The sequence below is a fragment of the Telmatherina bonti genome (genome assembly GCF_933228915.1).
Source record: "Telmatherina bonti genome assembly, chromosome: 6".
In the NCBI taxonomy this organism is placed as follows: domain Eukaryota; kingdom Metazoa; phylum Chordata; class Actinopteri; order Atheriniformes; family Telmatherinidae; genus Telmatherina; species Telmatherina bonti.
The window spans coordinates 33,405,587-33,425,529 of NC_136624.1; the positions used below are offsets into that span (position 1 = coordinate 33,405,587).

At 39.4% G+C, this 19,943-nt stretch overlaps 1 protein-coding gene across 1 annotated transcript in view; it reads right to left on the reverse strand.

Annotated features, from left to right (window-relative positions):
• The window catches only part of LOC306757385 (low-density lipoprotein receptor-related protein 1-like), a 102,658-nt gene that overhangs the window by 61,347 nt on the left and 21,368 nt on the right, over window positions 1-19,943 (reverse strand). Inside the window, exon 3 of the mRNA XM_079242421.1 lies at window positions 5,071-5,208. Coding sequence (XP_079098547.1) covers window positions 5,071-5,208 — 138 coding nt within the window. The remainder of the gene's footprint in view (window positions 1-5,070; window positions 5,209-19,943) is intronic.

Sequence of the window (19,943 nt, forward strand, 5' to 3'; positions counted from 1 at the left end):
ATAATACATTAATCATTTTACTATGAACCCGTGGGTGACACTGTGTTCGTACATCTTTCATTTACAGTGGCATATACCAGCCTGCCGGTGTAACAGTCTAAATAAATGATCACTACCAAAATTCATGTCACAAATTCAGCATTTTATCAATTATGACACAGGGTCATATTTTTTTTCTTTTCCTCAGCTTATTGTGTTTTTTAACGCCGCAAATATCATCAGAATATTATACTGTCAAACTGAATTCAAATGTCAAATTACTTTATCGTGCTTTGAGTTATAGCCTAAAATATGTATTATGAGGTCAAACTGACTTTTAAGTCACAAAATCTAATCATATCTGGGAATATTTGCCCCAAATGCCCTCAAAGCTATCAAATCAATGCACTTTCATAAGTATGTGGCCAACAGATAACACTCCAACCATGGCTATCGCCAGCGTAAAAACATCATAATTGAGCCGGCTCAGTTTCCCATCGGCTAAACAGTGTAACTGACAAGATGTAATCTGCACCGTCTATAGATAAAGTGTGTTGCAACGTGTCCCTGAACACTAATAAAATAACCATTTCATGCAGTGATGAGCAAAGAAATGAAACTCTAATCGTACCATAAGACTCAATGTGAATAATACAAGGTCAGTGCAATACTGTTGAGGATTGCAGGATTAAAAAGGAAGGCAAAAAAGTATAAAGAGTCAAATTCAGCCTTGAGAGAAAGATTTTAGAAGAGAACATGTGAGCTTTTCTGATACCACGTTGGTTTGCACTTTTTTTTTTTTTTTTTTTGTAATTTCTCTCAGTGAACTTGTCTGAATAAATAGTTTGGTTTTTTTTTTTTTTTAGCATGGTTGCACAATAGACATCTTTAGGTTGTATCTGTTTGGTTCAACTGGTGCAAGAACTGGGAAAACTGGACAAACCCACATCCAAACAGAGCAACATGACTCCGTATCATATGATACCTGCCACATCTGAAATAAAAAAGCTGTGATTGGTCGGTCCAGGTTTTAACAGCTGGACATTGAATGTAACGCAGGCCAGGCATGCTCTGCAAAACCAAAGTGATCCAACTCGTCTGGATCCAAGCATAAATTATAACATTAGTGGCCAAGAATTTTATGTTAAATCCAAAGAAAGTCCATCTGAAAGTAAGACAGGCTGCACTGTGGTGGTGGTTAGCACTGATGCTGCACACAGAGGATTGCTGGTTCGAGCCTCAACTGGGGGAGCATTAAACAGTGGAGTTTGCATGTTTTCCCTGGGTATGGGAGGCTCAAGCGGCAACCTCCAGCGGTTAAAAGTGAAGCCTATGCGGAAGTGCATAAAACTGCAGTTCCCCCTTCATCCACTAGGGGCTGGCTGCAAATCTCCATAGATTCCCATGTTAAAAAGGCCAACTTCACAGCAGAAATAAACATGTTTACAGCCTGGTTCAAAAATCCATTTTCGGTTTATAAGTCAGGTTTACCTTCATGACAACTGTCGGAGGAGTGAATTTTTTTCCTAACTTGCCCGTTTAAAAGTAATTTAATCTCAAAGTTAGGCAAATTTAGGGGCGTGTCTTTTTGATTGACAGGTACCAAATATCTGGCTTCAAGTAAGAAGAACGTAGAACAACCGCGGTTTTTAGTTGGTTAACAATGTGACTTAGCTTTAGCCCGCTTACCTCCATTAGCTGGGTAGCTCCTGTTATGTCGGGGTTTGCTCGGTTAGCTTTTAGCTACAGAAAGTTCTGAGTTCGCTCGATGTCAATAATCCACCATGACGCTCACGGCTGCCCTCTTAGCTCCACCTCTTTGCCCATATTTGTATTTTCCGGGCGAGACAACGCGCATGACGTTGCCAACATGGCGACGGTAGGAACCGCCCACCGAGCTTTAATTCATCTCTTTAGAAACCTATGGGTGACGTCACAGAGGCTCTGTCCATCTCTTTATATACAGTCTATGGGAGGCTTCTCTCTGAGTCCAAAGACATGCATGCTGGTTAACCAATGTCTCTCAGTGTTAGACTGGTGATCCAACTCAGGTAAAGCTGGGTTGGTGATCTGTCCTGGGTGTACCCTCGCCCAATGATTGCTGGGATAGCCCTCAGTTTTCCTGTGACCAGTAACTGGACTGAGCTGTTAAGGATGTTTAAGGATGAAGTTACAACATTTTTCAGAACTAAAGCTCCAGGACACCACAAGCAGGTAAAATACTTAAATATGACATCGTTCAAAGTATTTTGGTCTCTTTTAAGGTGTGTTTTTTCGTCCAGCTCAAGTAAGTGTCATAAACAAATAGAATCCAATAAATCAACAGCTGCACCTTCCTGTCAGCTGACCGAACTGTATAATCTCAGCAGAATGTGAACGCGAGATACAAATCAAGAGACAGTGAGTCATAGTCAAACGCACACAGTTATGTCAAACCTGCCCGACATCTATCCGCTAGAAGAGATTCACTTTGCTCAGGAACGCTGGCAAGCTGTTCAAACACAGCACCAAAGAGGGGCGTTAGCATCAAAAATCTCCTCTTCAAGGAGCAACACTTCCGAGATATAAATCCCACACTTCTGTTAAGGCAAAGTGCATGGTGTACTTTTTGCACTGGTGACAACATCGTTTCTAAATCAATAATAAACTGAATGTGCTGAGCATGAGCAAAACTCAGCAGATTTTCTTTTTTCTGCTGGTGCATTTTTAGCTGCCATTCAAGACTCTTTATGCTTTCTATGAGAATTACAATCCATTAAGTTACACCATCCAGCCACTCCCCTGCCAGTCTTGATACAATTAAATGAGTACACAAGTCTTCTCGTTGCACTCCTGAGGCCTGCTGAGACAACCGCAGCTCAAATTACAGACATGCCCGGAATTTTCCAAAACAAGTCTGAGCAACGTGCAACTGGGGAAAATTTAGAAAACCAACAATGTAAACAACCTACTGTGACACATACCCCAGAATATTTACTGTAAAACAAATAAAACAATATAACGTTTATTTTGGTTCAGAAAACAAAACGCTCCTATCAGTCTGATAACTTTTACTGGAAAACTTAAATCTTTGCAAAACAAAAGATTCCATGAGAAGATATGCATCTTTCAGTCCACATAGATATGCAGGCTTACAAAAATACACAAACTCCAATCAAACACTTTGCAAAAAGTGGCCCCTGCATGTACTTTCCTAAGAGCTGCTGCATTCTCACAAGTGGAGGACTACTGCTCCTATTCTGAGGGAAACACAACAAAGGTCTATCCATTCTAGACGAGCATAACATTTTCATGTTCATCTACATGATTATTTAATAAATAATTCATGGCAGATCTTTTTTTTTTAACTAAAAGTGTGGGGGGAAGAAAAAATAGCACCCTGAATAAGAGAGATGACGCCTTATTAGAACCATGTGCGTCAGGGAGGTCAAGATGGAAAATCTTAGGTAGTTTTAAAATAAAAAAACAGCGTACCAGTGAGAAAAGATGTATTTAATAAGTATTAATACAAAAATCTCTGACTATTAATCAAGGTCATTCAACAGTGATGAATACTGCAGGGTACAGCTGGCATAATATCTTATGTTTACCACACAAATATTCTGGTTAAAAGTATTTGCAATAACAATCATATCACTAAATCAAAATAAAAAAGTAAAGATTTATTTACAGTTAACAAATTCATTTATGTTTGGGGTGTTTTGTTTTCTTTTATCAGCAGTATAACTACAGTAAATCCAGTAAAAGTAAGGAGCTTTGAAATTTGGCCAAAAATCTGCATCCAATAATGGTTTCATTTTGTCTGGTGGCATCAAACCACTAGAAGCAGAGCCAAACACAGCTATCCTGTGTGTATCCTCCACTATCCTGCTATTGTCAAGCAGGATAGTGGAGAGGCATTTATGAGAACTTGTTTTTCCTGAAAACCTTCCAGCCTTTGAGCTTACTCTGACCTCTATTGTGTATGAAAGTAATGAACGTATGATTGAAACTGGACAATACAGCAGGACAATGATCCAAAGCACAACAGCATATCCACAAGAGAATGAGCTGAAGGAAAAGAAACAAAACGTTTAAATGTCTCAAAGTTTAAACCTCAATCCGACTAAAATGCTGAGACAGGACCATTAAAGACTAGAGCAGTAATAAAAGTCTGCAAATCTAAATAAACTAAAGTAAAGATGCAAAGATAAGTACGTCAAAGTTCTTCCACAGGGATGTGAAAGACTGATTATGACATACAGTAAGTGGTTACTTCAGGTTCCAGAAGCTACTGACCCATGGGATGCAGTTAGCATTCACACCCTGCTTCTGCAACTTCTATTAAATAAATGATAACTTTGTATTACGTTGTGTGTTGTTGTTTGTCTAAAGTTGTGCTTGTCTTAGTTTTCACATTTTTTTTAGGACCTTTTTTTTATATCCTGGTAGCAGATATGCATTCTTTCATGTTAATTTCTCTCCCATTTTTAAAATCTTTTTGGCTTGGTCCATCTTTCCACAGTTTTGCTTCCTAACCTTTGACAGAAACTATTTTGGACAGAAGACGCTCTCATCTCGCATTGCTTATAAATCCTTTTCTTCCAAAATGAATTCATTTGGAGAAAATATTATCCTTTTCTTCCATGATTCAGCAGTCCGAGAAAATATCACTGATTTTTTTGTTTTTTCTTCTCTTCTCCCCCGCTGTGGTCAGTTTGGCCTGCAGGTTTTTAACAGAATATCACATTTCTTTGACTCACCATTCACTAATTCCCAGCTTTGGTTTTCAAAACAAGTCCTTCCCCATTTTAAACTGAATGCCTAACACCACTGTCTGGTTCTGAATACACTCTGAATACACTCTTGGGAAACAATTTAGCTAACAGAGCTGATGAAAACACAAAAGGCAGCACGATCTAATGTCATGATGCTGCCGTGGTGGAGCAGGAAGCTACTGGAACTGATCTCTTGCTTCACTGTGTTTTGATTTCAACAGTGAGAACTACGCAGCAGACAAACAACTAAAAAATAAAGAAAAAAAAAAGAGGAAGAAAAGAAATTTCAAGAACTGCACATACGGTCATACCGTAAAGGTGTGCATGAACATACCTCTGCAGTGTGGTCCCTCGTCCCAGCCGTCAGTACAGTCTGAAACGCCGTCGCACAGCTTGCTCATGTGGATGCACAACTCCGTCCCTCCACACTGGTACTCGTTCGGTGGGCAGTGTGATACGGTGCTGTGTGGACCTGAAGAACAACAAATACAGATGTTGTTGATTCATGCAGAGAGTTTTTACTTCTTTTCACTGTAATAACTTATTACTTGTATGTCTCCATCAGGTGAATTGAAAAGACTTCAAAACATGAAAATCACAAAAATGGATAAAGTTCTGAAAATAATTTAGTCGCATTTAAAAAATTAACTTTCACCCGCAGGCTACTGTTAAAAGTTTCCCCCATCTGGATTTACTAAGAAAAGATGGCATGGATTGTCATGATGCGCATTTTGTGAAGTCTTTTTTTGGGTTCCTGTTTTATTTTGGAGTGTGTTCCTGTTTTGCCTTTGTCTACGTTCATTAGTTCACCTGGGTTCATTTAGTTCATTTGTTTCACCTGTGTCTTGCTGTGTTCTGCGTATATCCTCAGTTTTTGTCTTGACTTTGCTGGTTCATTTAGTTAGTCTTGCTAGGTCCATTTGGTTTTGTCTTGCCACCTGCATTTTCCCGCCTTCAGTTTTTTGGTTTTCTTGGAATTAAACATCCGTACTCTGCACCCCTGGCTCCCATCTCCACTTTTGGGTCACCACCTCCATCACCAATCATGACATGGATAAACTATGTTCAATAAAATTATATTCAAATTTAAAATTACTCACTCAAAATAAAATAAAACAAAACAAAATAAAATTCTGGAAATCTAAACTTTAAAAAAATCGATAAAACAATGGCAACACTACCAGCAGATGATGGATATTCAGGCAGATCTGGGTTTTCTGTACCGCCTCTCGTCGGCACATATCTACACACTCTGATACTGTACAGCACCTCTACAGTGGATTTCAACACAAACCATCAAATATGACAGATAAACCTGCTGTGGTGTGTAGCAAAACACACTCTGAAAGATATCAGCCTTGTCGTTAATTACTGATCAGTGTAGTTTTGCAGATAAACTGTACAACTGCTGGAAACGTCTTATTAGGCAATTAATTACGGAGGCCAGCCAAGAAGGCGTGACTCGACACAGTGAGCAAAGATGCAGCTGCTCTTAAATCCATTTCAGCGTAATCGCTGTCACTCGGCACAGAGCAGAGACTGTTCTGTTTTATAGTTAAGATCCTCACATATTTTGACAACAAGAGTGTGGTCCTGCAGCTGATCAATAGGCATGGTATATTCCACTTATGGGAATTATAATCAGCTTGTGTGACACAATACAGATTATTTCAGCAGTAGTGCTGTGATGTTCGATCAAAAAAGCTTTTAATGACAAATCTAAACAAGTCTTTTTTCTCCATTTTTAGTGTTCTTGGAAAGGTGAGAATTAATTATTTGGATTTTATTTACAAAACTTTGTTTGTCTCTTGATCTTGATACAGAGCCGAAAAGAGTCGGGAACAGTTAGGGGAAGAAAAAGTACTCAGAAATATTGGATTATATGAACAAATATGACTGACTTGAAAGGTGGGTGAATTGAGTCAGAACATTCAATTAGATTAAACATAAATCTGTGTGACTGGGAGGAAGAAACCACATAAGACTCACTCTCAGCGTCACGACAGACTGGGTGGTTTGGTCAATTATTTCTTTATACACTTGTCTCCTTGATGTTTACCCAGAGTTGGTATGTCTCTGCTGCATCCTCTCTCTCTCTCTCTCTCTCTCTCTCTCTCTCTCTCTCTCTCTCTCGCTCTCTTGCAAGGTGTGAAACATTGTTTTCCTTTAGCTGTAAAAAAAATAAACTGTCTCGCATCTAAAGAAAAAAGCCAACCAACCCTCAGTCAGAGGCACGGGGGCTTCTTGTTCAATGTTTGATCTGTTGAAAATAACTGGGTTTATATTGCAAGATGTATCAATTTTTAAATATAAAAATATTTCAATGTCAATTTTTATGTCAACAAAAAAATTAACAAGCGAGACTCTTCATCCCCCATGTATCATTCTACTTTCATGCTTCTGCCATAAAGTCTTATTAACTAACTATGTTTATATCAAATGTCTCCTCCAGGTATTATACACAGTGCAGATCCAAAAATTATGCATTTTCTTCAAGGAAAAAGGTATACTTGTTAGCTTTGTTCTCCTCTTTTTCTTCTCAGACAAACTGTTATTTTTGTCTGTGATTGTGCCTTCCCCTTCTCAGCCTCATCGTCTTCCCTGCTTGCCAACTGAGCAGGCAGAACCACAAGGCTTATAACCAAAGAGCCATTGTGGCAGCAAAAATAAAGGGCCGCTGAGAAAACTAGCAGGAACTACAAACACACCATTATCCTAGCTTGGACTAGCCAAATGACTACCTTCGCTGCGTCTGCAGTGTGCAAACATCCATCCCAGAGGCAAAGCACCAACAATAAGCACACAAGCGTACTGGCATGCAGGTCTGGTAAAGAAGTATCTGCAGAGAGGGAACTCTGGGAGGAGTTCTGGGAGAGAAAACATGTTCCTCTTGCATGAATATGAGTTGGGCCAAAACTGCTCCATATAAGACGCTAAATTCACGCAGCTTTAACTGGACAAAAAGAGGTGAGCTAAAATGCTTTGCCATGCACAGAGGGCTATTCTCCTAAATGACCCTTACTGCTGAACTCTTTTCTTGGATAAAGTTTCCTACCATGTGAGTCTGACCAGTCTATCCTCAACCCAGTAACTCAACACACTCATCCAACCAGTCCATGCAAGACCACGACTCTGCTTGGCAACTTGGCAACTTCATTCCATCAGTCTGCTGTTTGTGGCTTCGACCAATATGTAAGTCAGGATTACCTTAATCCTTTCATGCACAAATTAATTAATAAAGAAACAACTCAACATTTTTTAAATACAGTATTTTACCTCTACAGACATATGCAATGATGCTTTTTTGTTATTTAGAATTTATCATGATTTATGATTTACTTAATGTATTCTATAAAATATTTATAAAATAATATATAACCACAATTATATTGTCTAAATCTTCTATAAAATATAGCTGTATCATTTTCTTTTCCTATTTATTACAAAGGCAAACTTGTGTAATTACATTATGTCTAATTATGTCAGATATTTATTTATTCTCCAGTGAGTGGAAACGTATTGGATGACTCACTAACATCCAATAAAGTGGTTTATTTACAAAAATACCATCATCATTCATAAATATGCAAGAAAAAAAAAAAGCTTGTAAATCGGTGTCCACTATATGGCCACTATGCATGAAAGGGTTAATATGAGCACAGACTCAAATGCAGAAAGGTGTTTATGTGTATCCTGTATGCTAATTCCATTGTATATGTTTGCTTTTGACATTTGTTAAAAACAACTTGACATTTTCATAAGACTGACGAATGACTGACTAACTGGGAACCCTGTTAGTACATTATAATTATAAGATATAAGGTATTCATTGAATTTCACACCATTTCCAAGAAGAACAGGTCCAATTTAATGTTACAGAGCCTGAAGCTGAAGCAGAGAAGGAATTAATTGGGTTCATTCTTGAAATGGGGGAAGAACTCACATGGCTCTCTCCAGAGTTAATAAGTCTGCTTACTAGTACCTCTGAAGAAATGCTGACTTGTTGGCACTTTTAGCATCTCTAACATCACAGCTGATGTTTTTAATCATTGGTATTTTGATGCACAACTGAAATCTGAGGACAGCAAACTGTCAAAACTGCTGTTTTTATAGGGAATCTAATACTTGCTGAAGTGCATTTGATGTGCAGAACCTGGCTGCTACTCACCCTCTCAATCCCCATGGTAACAACAAGGCTGAACTCTATTTTTTCTTTTTTTTTATTGGTATTTATTTAATAATTAATGGCAAATGTTGCTCCTCCGTGGTTGTATTTACCTCATTTTAAGACGTGGTATGGACAGATGATTGTTTTATTGTCCTGACATGTACAACTTTCAGAGAGAGAGAAACTTTAACTCCTCTTCCTCATCATTGTGGAAACAGTTGGCTGTCCTTTCCCTCCTCGCTACTGTTTTTCTCCTCTATATCTCCACCCATGACTTGCCCTCCAACATCTGTGGATCCATTTACAGTAAGTTTGTAAATGAGAGGTGAATGTGCGTAAAATGGACACAATATGAAGAGAAAAGAAAAAAAAAAAACCTGGAAATTACAGGAATCAAAACGGAACCACAAAAGAGCATGTAGAACACCTTGTCCCTGGATGTGGACAAACCCCACAAGGCTTCATTCTTGTGGGAGCCTGCAGGAATCAGGTGGGTGGAGGGTAGATGCTGCAGTGGGAAAAGGCGTCACTAAATCATAATAAAGAGTATTTCTTTCACCATTTCTCTGCTGTGCCTGAGCTAGGTTAGCAGGTATACAGACCTTATACTTAGAGATGTTTCTATTCTCTCTGTTACTCAAAGCAAGCCATTAACAGTGCAGCTTTCCGCTACTTTGCAGCTCATTTATGGCACCCAAGGAGAAAGGAAATTATACTCATGTCTCTATCAATGACCCATACAGGATCTACTTGTGGCAATGGTTGAAGAGTGAGGTTGGTGCGTATTATTCTATCTAGAAGTAGATATCGTTCCAAGGCTTCATTTCCATCCTACAGACATCCATATCTGTTTGACCCAGCCAAGTTTCAGCCTTATTAAGCAGACAGTAAATGGACTGCGATAAGCACCAGTCTTTATACCTTATATTACTTTGTATCAGTAGAGGCAGAATACGGAAGGTCATCAATAAAACCAAACAAAGGCATTTTTCAGGCACCTATCAAAACAAGATTGCAGCGATTCAGGATTTCATAAACCTTGTACGAATGGAGTCTGTAAGCCGCTACGCACAGTGGTGGATCACATGGCCTTGTTTTAGTCCGAGGGAATGAGGGCAGAAGGGATGGAGGTGGTGAGGTGAGGGTGAGAGAACTAAGGCCATTGTTTAGATCACACAAATCGGCTGTGACCCCCTACAAAGCAGGCTGAGCTACTGTGTTGTAAGGAGTGTCACGTGCAAAGCCTGATCTGAGCAGCGCAACAGATACATGGGTGAAAGCGAGCATAACAACATACTCTGAAGTAATAAAAGGGCAGCTAGCATGATCCAGTTATTCACTAAATTGGGATTAATATGTTTAATTAGGATGGGTGATATTAGGAAAAAGCTGCTTAAGGTGTCTTAGTAAGGTGTGTGGACATGTGTTTGCAGAACAGATTGAGTGTGGAAGCATTTCATTAGTAGCAGTTTGTGAAAACAACTGCAGGAAGGAGACACCTTAAAAAAAAAAAACACACACACACACACATTTTCCCTCATCTGTTGTTTTCATGATAATGGTGGAGCGCACAGCCGAGCACATCCGTCTGAAAGCTCCAATTAAGTGTTCAGTTGGGCTGAAATCTGCTGACTGTGATTTCATTGTTAAATTGACGGTAACTTTCCTCTGTGAGGACAGACGCACCCAAACCATGACAGCAAACCGTCTCCAAAACACACCCAAAGCTGTGTTCAGTTTCTCCCACAATCTTCTCACCCTGAAGATTCCTGATTTTTTTTTTTTTCCCTGCAAAGTTTATACACAATTATTCATCTTTAAATATGTCTTTTTATCGCTGTTTCCTCTGTAACAGAACAAAGAAGCCCAGTGGACTGAGATGGAGTCAAGATCTGGGTCTGGATCAGGCTGTCCTAGACCCCAAAGCTTGTTAAGCTTTGGGGATTTTCCATTCACTAGTTCATATGCTGGTCAACACAATGCTTATTCAACCACTAATAAACACGCAAACAAACAAGATGCTGCCAGAGCTACTGCAAAACATAAAAGGGTTTTTATGTGAGCCAAAATGAGGCCAACTGTTCTAAACAATGAGGCTGCCCGTCGCCTTCAGTTTGATCTCGACATACTACTGAGGCGTCAGCCTATAAAACTGTGGCATATCTAAATAAACACACACTCATCTGGTGTGTGCCTATTAAAGAGCTGTTATTCTTAAACCTTTCCATATGTTTTTGCATGTCTTAAAGTCGAGAGTCTGCAGCTAAAGCCCATATTTTTGCTTTTTGTCTTTAGAAAAAAAAGCTAAAATAGCTTTTAGTTTCAGAACATGCTGCATATAAACAGAAAAACATCCCCTACTAACGAGAATCTGTGTTTGGGAGTCAAAACAAATCCTGTAACTTTCCATAAACAAAATCTGCTACATAAATGAATAATTAGGAAGTTATCATAGAATTATAATGGTAAAGCTTAAAATGATCACCTGATACATTTTCTGTCTGCTTGTGACCCTGACAGGCCTTCTGCATGATGCTCTTGCCCCACATGACACATTCTTGGATAAAGCCCTAAAACTCTGACCCAGCAGCTCTGAGGCACCCCTTCAACCTCGCCCCCACTCTCCCATGCCCTGCCAAAAAAACAAAAACTCCCAACAACTAGGCCATGGCACCAAAAACAAGCGACAACAGCCCAGGACAGAAGAACTACCACAGGAGGATTTGGTATTGCGGTGCTGTTGCCTAACGCGGCCTTGTCAAAAAGATCATGGGCAGCAGAGCGGGCCCGGCAAACAGCACAGACCTGAGGGGGAACAATGCCTGCTCTCCGCTGTTCATTTCTGACAGCTATTCTATAAACACTTCACTCTGCAGGTGAAAAACAACATATTGACCTGCCACTCAAAACTTCACCTGAGTGCCTGACAAGCAATACAATAACAATGTGTTTACACACATTTACAGCACAACTGTTGTTTATTCTGACAATTCCCAGATTTAACCCTGGTAGCAAACTGTGTGCACACTCCTCTCCCCCACTCCAAAAACCCCACTCGTGATGGTTAGATGTTTGGCTCTCTGCTCGATCCTTTCCTTCCAAGATATCAACATCACATTTTCATTCCTTCATGGCTTCTGTGGCGGCTGGCAGGGTGACAAGCAAAGCAGGAAGGCTAAATCCAGCAAGCACAACAAACTGAGCCTTCTCCAAACACACAAGCACCAAGGCTGGTCAGGGGCAGAGCAGCGGCGGGGCAAACAGTTTTATCTGCAAAGTACACTGGAAGAGTCATATAAAATGATGACAAAAAACATTCAAACCAAATGAATAAGATGACCTTTTGTTGATGGTAAGAAAAGAAGAAAAGTTTCGTGTAACCCACACACAAAGCATAACTCTCACTCTGTGGCCCCTCTTCTTTTTATCACAAACTTAGAGCTGAACAAAGCAAAAAAGTAAGGTTGCTTCCTAAAACAGCTCTGAATATTATTTGAGCCATTCATTACTCTCGTTTTCATTCTTTTTTTAACCAGTGGAGTAAAATTAAAATGTCTTCTGAAGTCCAGACAGGTGAGATGCTGCTCCAGAGAGCCTGAATAAGTTGTTTTGGACCAACTTAGATCATCAAACATGAAAAAGCAGGTCTCACTCCAGACTCATTTTGTTTTAAGCATGCATTAGGAGATGAATTTAAAGGACAGACGGCTAATTATCACAAAGAAAAGCAGCTTTGGAAAGGCCTGAGGGGGTTTGGAGAAGAGGGTGAGCGTGTCATTGTAAGCGCTGAGAAATCAGAGGAGATGACTGTCGGAGACAAGCTGGGCGTTCAATAATGCATCTCGCTCACAGGATGTAATTGTTTATTACCATTAGCAGTCAGATGCAGGTGGTTTAGCCTGGTGAGCCACAATGCAAAGCCAGGTGTTCAGCATCTGCTTGTCTCACCTCGAGATGCAAATAGTCATATTCTTATTTATCGTGTTCTTCTTCTGTTGGCCTACTATTGTTTCTGCTTCCCCTTAGGAGTTCCTCTCGCCTGGTCCGCCTCCATCTGTGGCAGGTCCTGCTGAGATTACAAAATGGTCTTCTTCTTTTTTTTTCTTGGCTGAAAACAGGCCAGGCTCTCTTGTCCTGCTTCACAGGGGCCAGCTTTGCTCTCTTCACTGCCCTGGCCTAAACTTTGTATGGAAAAAAGTTGCCAAATGGTTGCTGGTGAATCATGCAGCTCACCATAGAAAAATAAAGAGAGTAGACAAGGAAACAAAGCCACTCAATTTTGGCAAGTCAGAAAATAACAGCAATTACAGCACAGTGAAGACAAATCACAGCAAAGAGTTTCGTCACAGGTCGTAAGATCCTGTTAACATTAAGGGAGAGAGTTGGTGAAGTTTGATTGGTCTAAATTTTAGTCTGTGACACAACCAGACTGAGAAACTTAGTAAGAAGTGAAAAATATCCTGGACAGCTTTTAGATTTTCATAAAATCCTCAAGTTACAGAAGGTTTTTCTATCAGGATGAGCTCAAGCTCCTGCTTAGTGAGGCAAAGACAAAGTCTGACACAGTCAGAGTGGAGAAAAGCGGAAAGAAACTGTAGATAAACTGATCAACATGTTTTCATGGTTCTCACACCCATACGTGTCATAGACTGCCGTCTACACACCCAACGCATTAAAAAAATAAAGAAGAAAAAAAATGCAGGCCAGAAATATCCAAAAAAACTAAATAAGACTAATCAGAGGCAAGTTTCTGTCGCTATTCTATTCTATTCTATTCTATTCTATTATCCAATCATGATGCTTTTCTTCAAAGCTGTTTAGATATAAGAGCGAGAACAACACTAGCATGAAATCAAACAGAGGACATCATAGGAAGGTGCCGGTTGGACGCAGGCGTTGCCATGGAGAACTACAGGTTTTTTTTTGTTCTCTTCTCCACAATATTCCCTATGTTAAAATACAAAGAATAAATCCCACAATATTTGTTACAAAGAACTGGGCCAAGTTCTCCAACTCTTCTGACAAATGGAGTTAAACTAGGTGTGAAGGTGTTCCTTGAAGAGCTGAGTCTTCAGTCTTCAGAGTTTGGCAGGTCGTATATCTGACGATGCATTTCCCATCAGCTTGTGCGCTCTCTCATTTGAAGAGTCTCTAACTGCAGACCACTTTCCAAGAAAAATCCTCATCAGCTGACTAAAACTGATCAACACAAAGCTAAAACTATGTTAAGGAATTTAAGGTTTAATTTAATTACATCTTCCTCAAATTAGAACAGGGTGTACTTGTTATTTAACATCACTGCACTAAACTTTAAGCTTCAAGTTAAAAAGGTCAAATTATTAACAATAGTAGAGAAATGTTCCATAATGTTTACATGTTGTCAGTACAAGAGACAAATGCGTGTTAATGAACAGAGAGTGAGTACACATGCTGTGTTTGGAAACACAATGCTGTAGAGAATCTCTTTCATGTTTACCATGAGTCATTTCTAGTATTATATAACAATAATCTGTGCCAAGTGGTGGCTCCTTTTTAAAAGACATAACATCTTTAATTTCTGCGCATTATATCCACTGGCTCTGGCTGAGTCAGTTGGCAAACGATACCACAGATCTCATACATCACACAGTAAGCACCCGTGTGTCATGAGTAATCTGATAATATACAGTAACTACTGTAGATTTTACACCTGAGATGAAGGAAAAAAAACTCACCAGATTTGACTTAATACAAAATAAGTCCATTTGTTTTGGCAGGATTCAGCTGTATGTTGCATCATTATGAAAGAATTTCACCCTCTAAAACTTTAACAGCCCTTATTACAGCCCTGGATCAGGGGACGTGATTTCACTCTTATAAACTTCTTGTACCTCAGAGACATTAGTCTACACCCTGCTTTAAGTCTATGGAACAGTAAAACCACTTGGCATTGATCATCATCACATGCCCTTTAATGTTTGCTGTTCAGAAATTCAGCTTAGTGTTCTACATGAAGGTCATTCTGCATGCCCAGACAACCATTTTGTTTTGTTTTACACTTAGGTTATCCATCTCTGCCAGTCTGACCCAGCATCCTAGTGTACAAAGAGCAGCATTGTGGGCGGGGGGGGGGGGGGGGGGGGGTGTTACACAGCAGGGCGAAGCAGCTGCACTGGACAGTGGGTGACTTCACTGGCAATGGCCAGCCCCCCAACAAAGGCCACTGTGAGGTCCATCCACACGAGTGAATAAATAAACAACCCTTATGCATCTTTCAAGCAAAACTCCCTGCACAAAGGGCACATTTAGCGCAGCAATAAAACTGCATATTACAACATAACAGTCAGAAACATCAATCTATAATATTAACATTGGACATCTTTTCTTTGGAGAAGTGTTTACTCTGAACGACAGCGTCAGCAACCAGTAATTACTCTGAACACAGCAAGATGAACTAATTGCTTAAACGTGAGCTAATTATGAGTTTAAATGGCCAGTCTGGGGACTATTTGCAAGAATAGGACTGAATAAACAATACAGAGACGGTTATAACCTTCAATGCAGGAACGACTCCCCAGCGTAGTGAAACATCATTGCCTGGGGGAGTGTTTACAGAAGAATGAGCCTCAGTTTGGACGTTTACTACTAACATCAGGTCATTGTTGCTTTTAGAAGACCAGACTTATCTTTCCTTTGTGACAGAGCACAAAAGTTTTCAAATTTCATATAAAACCACCTGACAGACTATATTTTCACCAAAGAATCTCAGTAAATTCTAACAGAGCTAAGAAAAGGCTCGGCTGTGACTTTGTGTTTCTGAGTCATCTCTTGGGGTTTCCACAGTAACACTCAGTGATGCTAAGAGTAGTTATTTTGTCAAATTTAAATGTGATGAGAAAAAAAGGAGACACTCAATAACTTTTCTGCTCAAAAAGTGTTGATAATAAAAAGCAAATTGTTTTAATGCAAAAAATGTAAAAAGAAAAAAAACTATAATAGTTCAATAAGCAATACAGATAAGTATAGAAAGTGTACTAAATCATAACGGTGCCCACAACCATTTTATTAACATTATTGTCATCTAATGGTTTGCTCTGTTTTATCAAAATGGAGGAGCATTTTTTCCTAGACTTCTCACAAGGTCAGCAACAGTAAGACTAGCAATGTTAAGGAGCCGTCCTTCCTCTGTGTGGAACCACATTTAGATAAGGCAATAGGACCACGTCAATGGGAAAGAGGGCTGCTGTGGAGACGCAGGAGGAGGTTGGCCCACAGATGAGACAGGGTGAGGAGAGCAGGTAGTGAAAAACAGCAGGTTTCTCCATTGCTCTGGGCAAGTTTCTAATGATTTCCAGACCTGCTCTCATACGGTCTCATATGTCCCTACTGCAGTTACAGCTCTCTAGCCTAAACCTCCACTCTGCTCTGGTCAAAAACACACGTACACACACTCAAACTTTTCTCCCCCACCCACGCAGTCCTCTGTCTGCTTACAAAACTACGAGCATTTTAGTCTGAGACGCTGACCAGAAGACACTGCTGCTTTCATCTCCTCCACAGGGATCAGCCTCAAAGCATCTCAACTCTAATGAAGACTTTGAAGAGACGGCGGTCTTTTTTTTTTTTTTTTTTCCATGGTTTATGTTGGGTTTTGTGTCATGACTGCATCCTTTGTGGCTCTGAATGTTACAGGAAATCACGTCGACTCAGGAAAAGGAAACATAGTAAATCTCTTAATTGGGCATGACAAAAGCGTTTAGTGGCAGAATGGCATCTCTAACTCGCTGATGCAACATGCTATTATTTTATCTATTCTAGCTGTGATTAGCTAAACAAATTCAATAATCACCAATTTCAGAATATCAGGTGACAACTGTTCTTTCCTGTTAAAAGGGAGTTTTTTTTTTTCTTTCCACTGTTGCCTTGTGCATTCTCAGGATGGGGGATTGGATCGAAGTCAAGATTTGATGCGGTCTGTTGGTTTAACTAGGTTATGTATTATGAATTGGCTCGAACTGATGTGTCTGTACGAGATGACATGGTCGTGAAGTGGCGCTATACAAATAAAGCTGGATTTAATTAAACTGTTCATAGAATGAAGGCATCAAACACCTCAGCATTATTGTTATGTGCATCCCTTGCACTTGTAGAACACTTGATATCTCTTATCGCCTCAGGGGTTTCCTAGTGACCAGTAGGGATGGGAAAATCTAATCGAAAAATTGAATATCGGGATTTTTTGCATCACAATTCTAAAATATAATATTGTTTAAAAAATCTTTTCTTTTTTCAATTAATAAAAATAATTCATTATAAAAATCTTGTCATTTTCATTATTTTTATTATTATTTTTGTCATTATTTATTATTGTTTTTTAGTATCTTTTTACTTGTCTTCTTGGCCATTATAGCAGCAGAATGATGGTCTGGCTACTGTGTTGTTTTCCTAATTGAAATCAAGAAATTTAACAAGCAAAAAAAAGTTTTGTACATTTTTTTTTTGTTTGTTTTTAATCTACAAAAAACAGCAATATCGACGAATTGTGAGAATCGCAATTTAAATCAAATCGGCACCCAAAAAATCAGAATCGAATTGAATCGAATCAGGACAAAAGTATATCGTCACAGCCCTTGTGACCAGTGGTGCAGTGGTCCCTCAAGAAGCGGGTATAATCTCAACTTTTCACCAAAAAGTAGCCCAGAAAAACGCAGTTCCAGAAAAAGTGATGTAAGCCTACTAGTTTACCCTCAAAATCCATCAGTATATTTGCTCATTGTTACATAACTTGTGCTCTTTAGTTTCAGGGAGGAAGAGTTATGAAATGACTAAACCAGTACTGGTACACAGACCAGTGAGAGACTGGCTCATAGACATATATACATAAATCTTCATTATGTCTATTTTCGGGCTAAAGTTAAAGCACCTGATGGCTAACTGCACCAGCGGGGCATAGATAACCTTAGCTGAGCTGCTGGGTGACGTAGGTACATGTGTAGGGATGCTTGTAATTGTAAAAGCAGCATCAAAGGGGGTTTACAAGTGGGTATACTCAATGCTGACCGAAAAAGAAGTGGGTATACTCTGTATACCTGCGTATACCCTGGACTACATCACTGCTGGTGACTAAAGTAGAGATCTACCTACCCTGGTTTTTATTGGCTGCTTCAAATTCAGGTGCTCCAATCAGCACTAGAGGTCGCCGTTTAAAAGAGAAGCACCTGGAGGCCATCCTGCTTTTCTTTTTTCCTAATGTCTAATCCTCCCCTGCAGGTTCCAATTCCTGTTCAAAAAATTTGACAGTCTTCTATATGTGTCTTGTCTAAATCTGTGGTTGTCAGGTTGCGCCCCTCCCAGAGGACATAGAAAGCATGACAGCATAGCTTTTTTTTTTTTTTTTTTTTTTTTTAAAGAAACTTACCCCAGCAGGTTTCAGATTAATATCACAAGGTTGTAATAATACATTGATCAGCATGAATAACTCGCTTTAATGATCAGTCCAATTTATTTTCTGTTTTCTAATGCGTTCTGTGAAGGTTTTATATTTTAACCTACAGAATGTAACACAGGGTTGCAACGGCTCAAGTGGTAGAGTCTGTTGTCCCACTAATGTTTCTTGAGGTCCCAAGCCCGAATTAATGCAGATGTTTGTGTCAGGAAGGCCATAAAATGTCCAAAGTACAACCATGCCAATGGGGCTTCTGTACCTGCTGGCTAGATGTAGAAGTTGATGATTCGCTGTGGCGACTACTTCAGGGGGTAAAGCCAAATGAAAAACAACTTAGACGATGTAACCCATTCTTATATTTCTTAAAAGACTAGACTGTTTCACATTTAAATGTCTGAATGAGCCCAGGAAGAATTATTAATTACATAAGTTAGTCGCTTTTTTGTGATATGAATGCAAGTGATCATGTTAATCAGACCGTGATATTGTCTCCTAATGATCACTGGTTTCTTACGACACATTATGGCAAAATTAGGGCAGACTGGTAATCAATATTGTATTGTATTATTGTTTTCACATCTTGTAGGCACTAGAAGGTTTAATGGACATTAAATAGAGGTACCGTATTTTAATCTTTTATTTCAATATTTTATGTATAAAAATTCAGAACACTTGTAAGGGAACTTCGTGGTTAATATCCATATCATTTCAGTCAGACTAACATATTTATATGCACTTCTAAAGCCCCACTTTGGTAAGATGAACAAACACTTGTCTTTTTGTACTAAAATGTACAGATGATCACTAAAACAAGCCATACTGTTATCTGTAGGTCGAATACATATTGATATATATATAAGGAATATTTTATGTTTTAAAATTGCTTGCTCAACTTGTTCAACAGCTTTAAAATCCGACCCACCCTCTGCATCACTGGCTGGAACGTCATAAATGATTACATCGGGGATCAGAAATTTTGGATTTTTTATGGTCTAGATCAGGGGTGCCCAAAGTGGGGCCCGCGGGCCAAAATCAGCCCGCCAGCACTTTGCTTTTGGCCCTTAAGTCATTGTTTCTATGAATGCCCTACAGAGCTTGATGAAAAGTGATTTTCAAGGTCATGAACCCCAATAAGACCAGACTCAGAGGGACCCTGACTGACTCACACCTCAGCGACCTTGTCAGTGAGCCAGTTGCAACCCAACATGGAGAGACTGGTAATGTCCAAAGATCAACTTCATGTTTTCCACTAAGTAACAACAACTTGCCTTGTTCCACATGCACTGTTTCTGGTTGTTGACATGTTGCACTTGGTTAAAGTTTACTGGCTTTAAATATTGTTTCTTGCCTTTCTAACAATGGCTTCCTTGCTCTATTGCCATATTGATGTTTTATGTAACATTTTATTTGCCCAGATAGGAAAAATCTGGGCAAATAAAATTACTATTGAACAATAATTAAAATAACTTTGTGCATTTTTTCGTGTTTCATCCTTAAAGCTGCAGCGTTTGGCCAGTGACACGCCGGATCATTTTCAGTTTGGCCCTTGAAGGCCAAAAGTTTGGGCACCCCTGGTCTAGATTCACCTTTCAGCAAAAGTAAATTAATAAAAGAA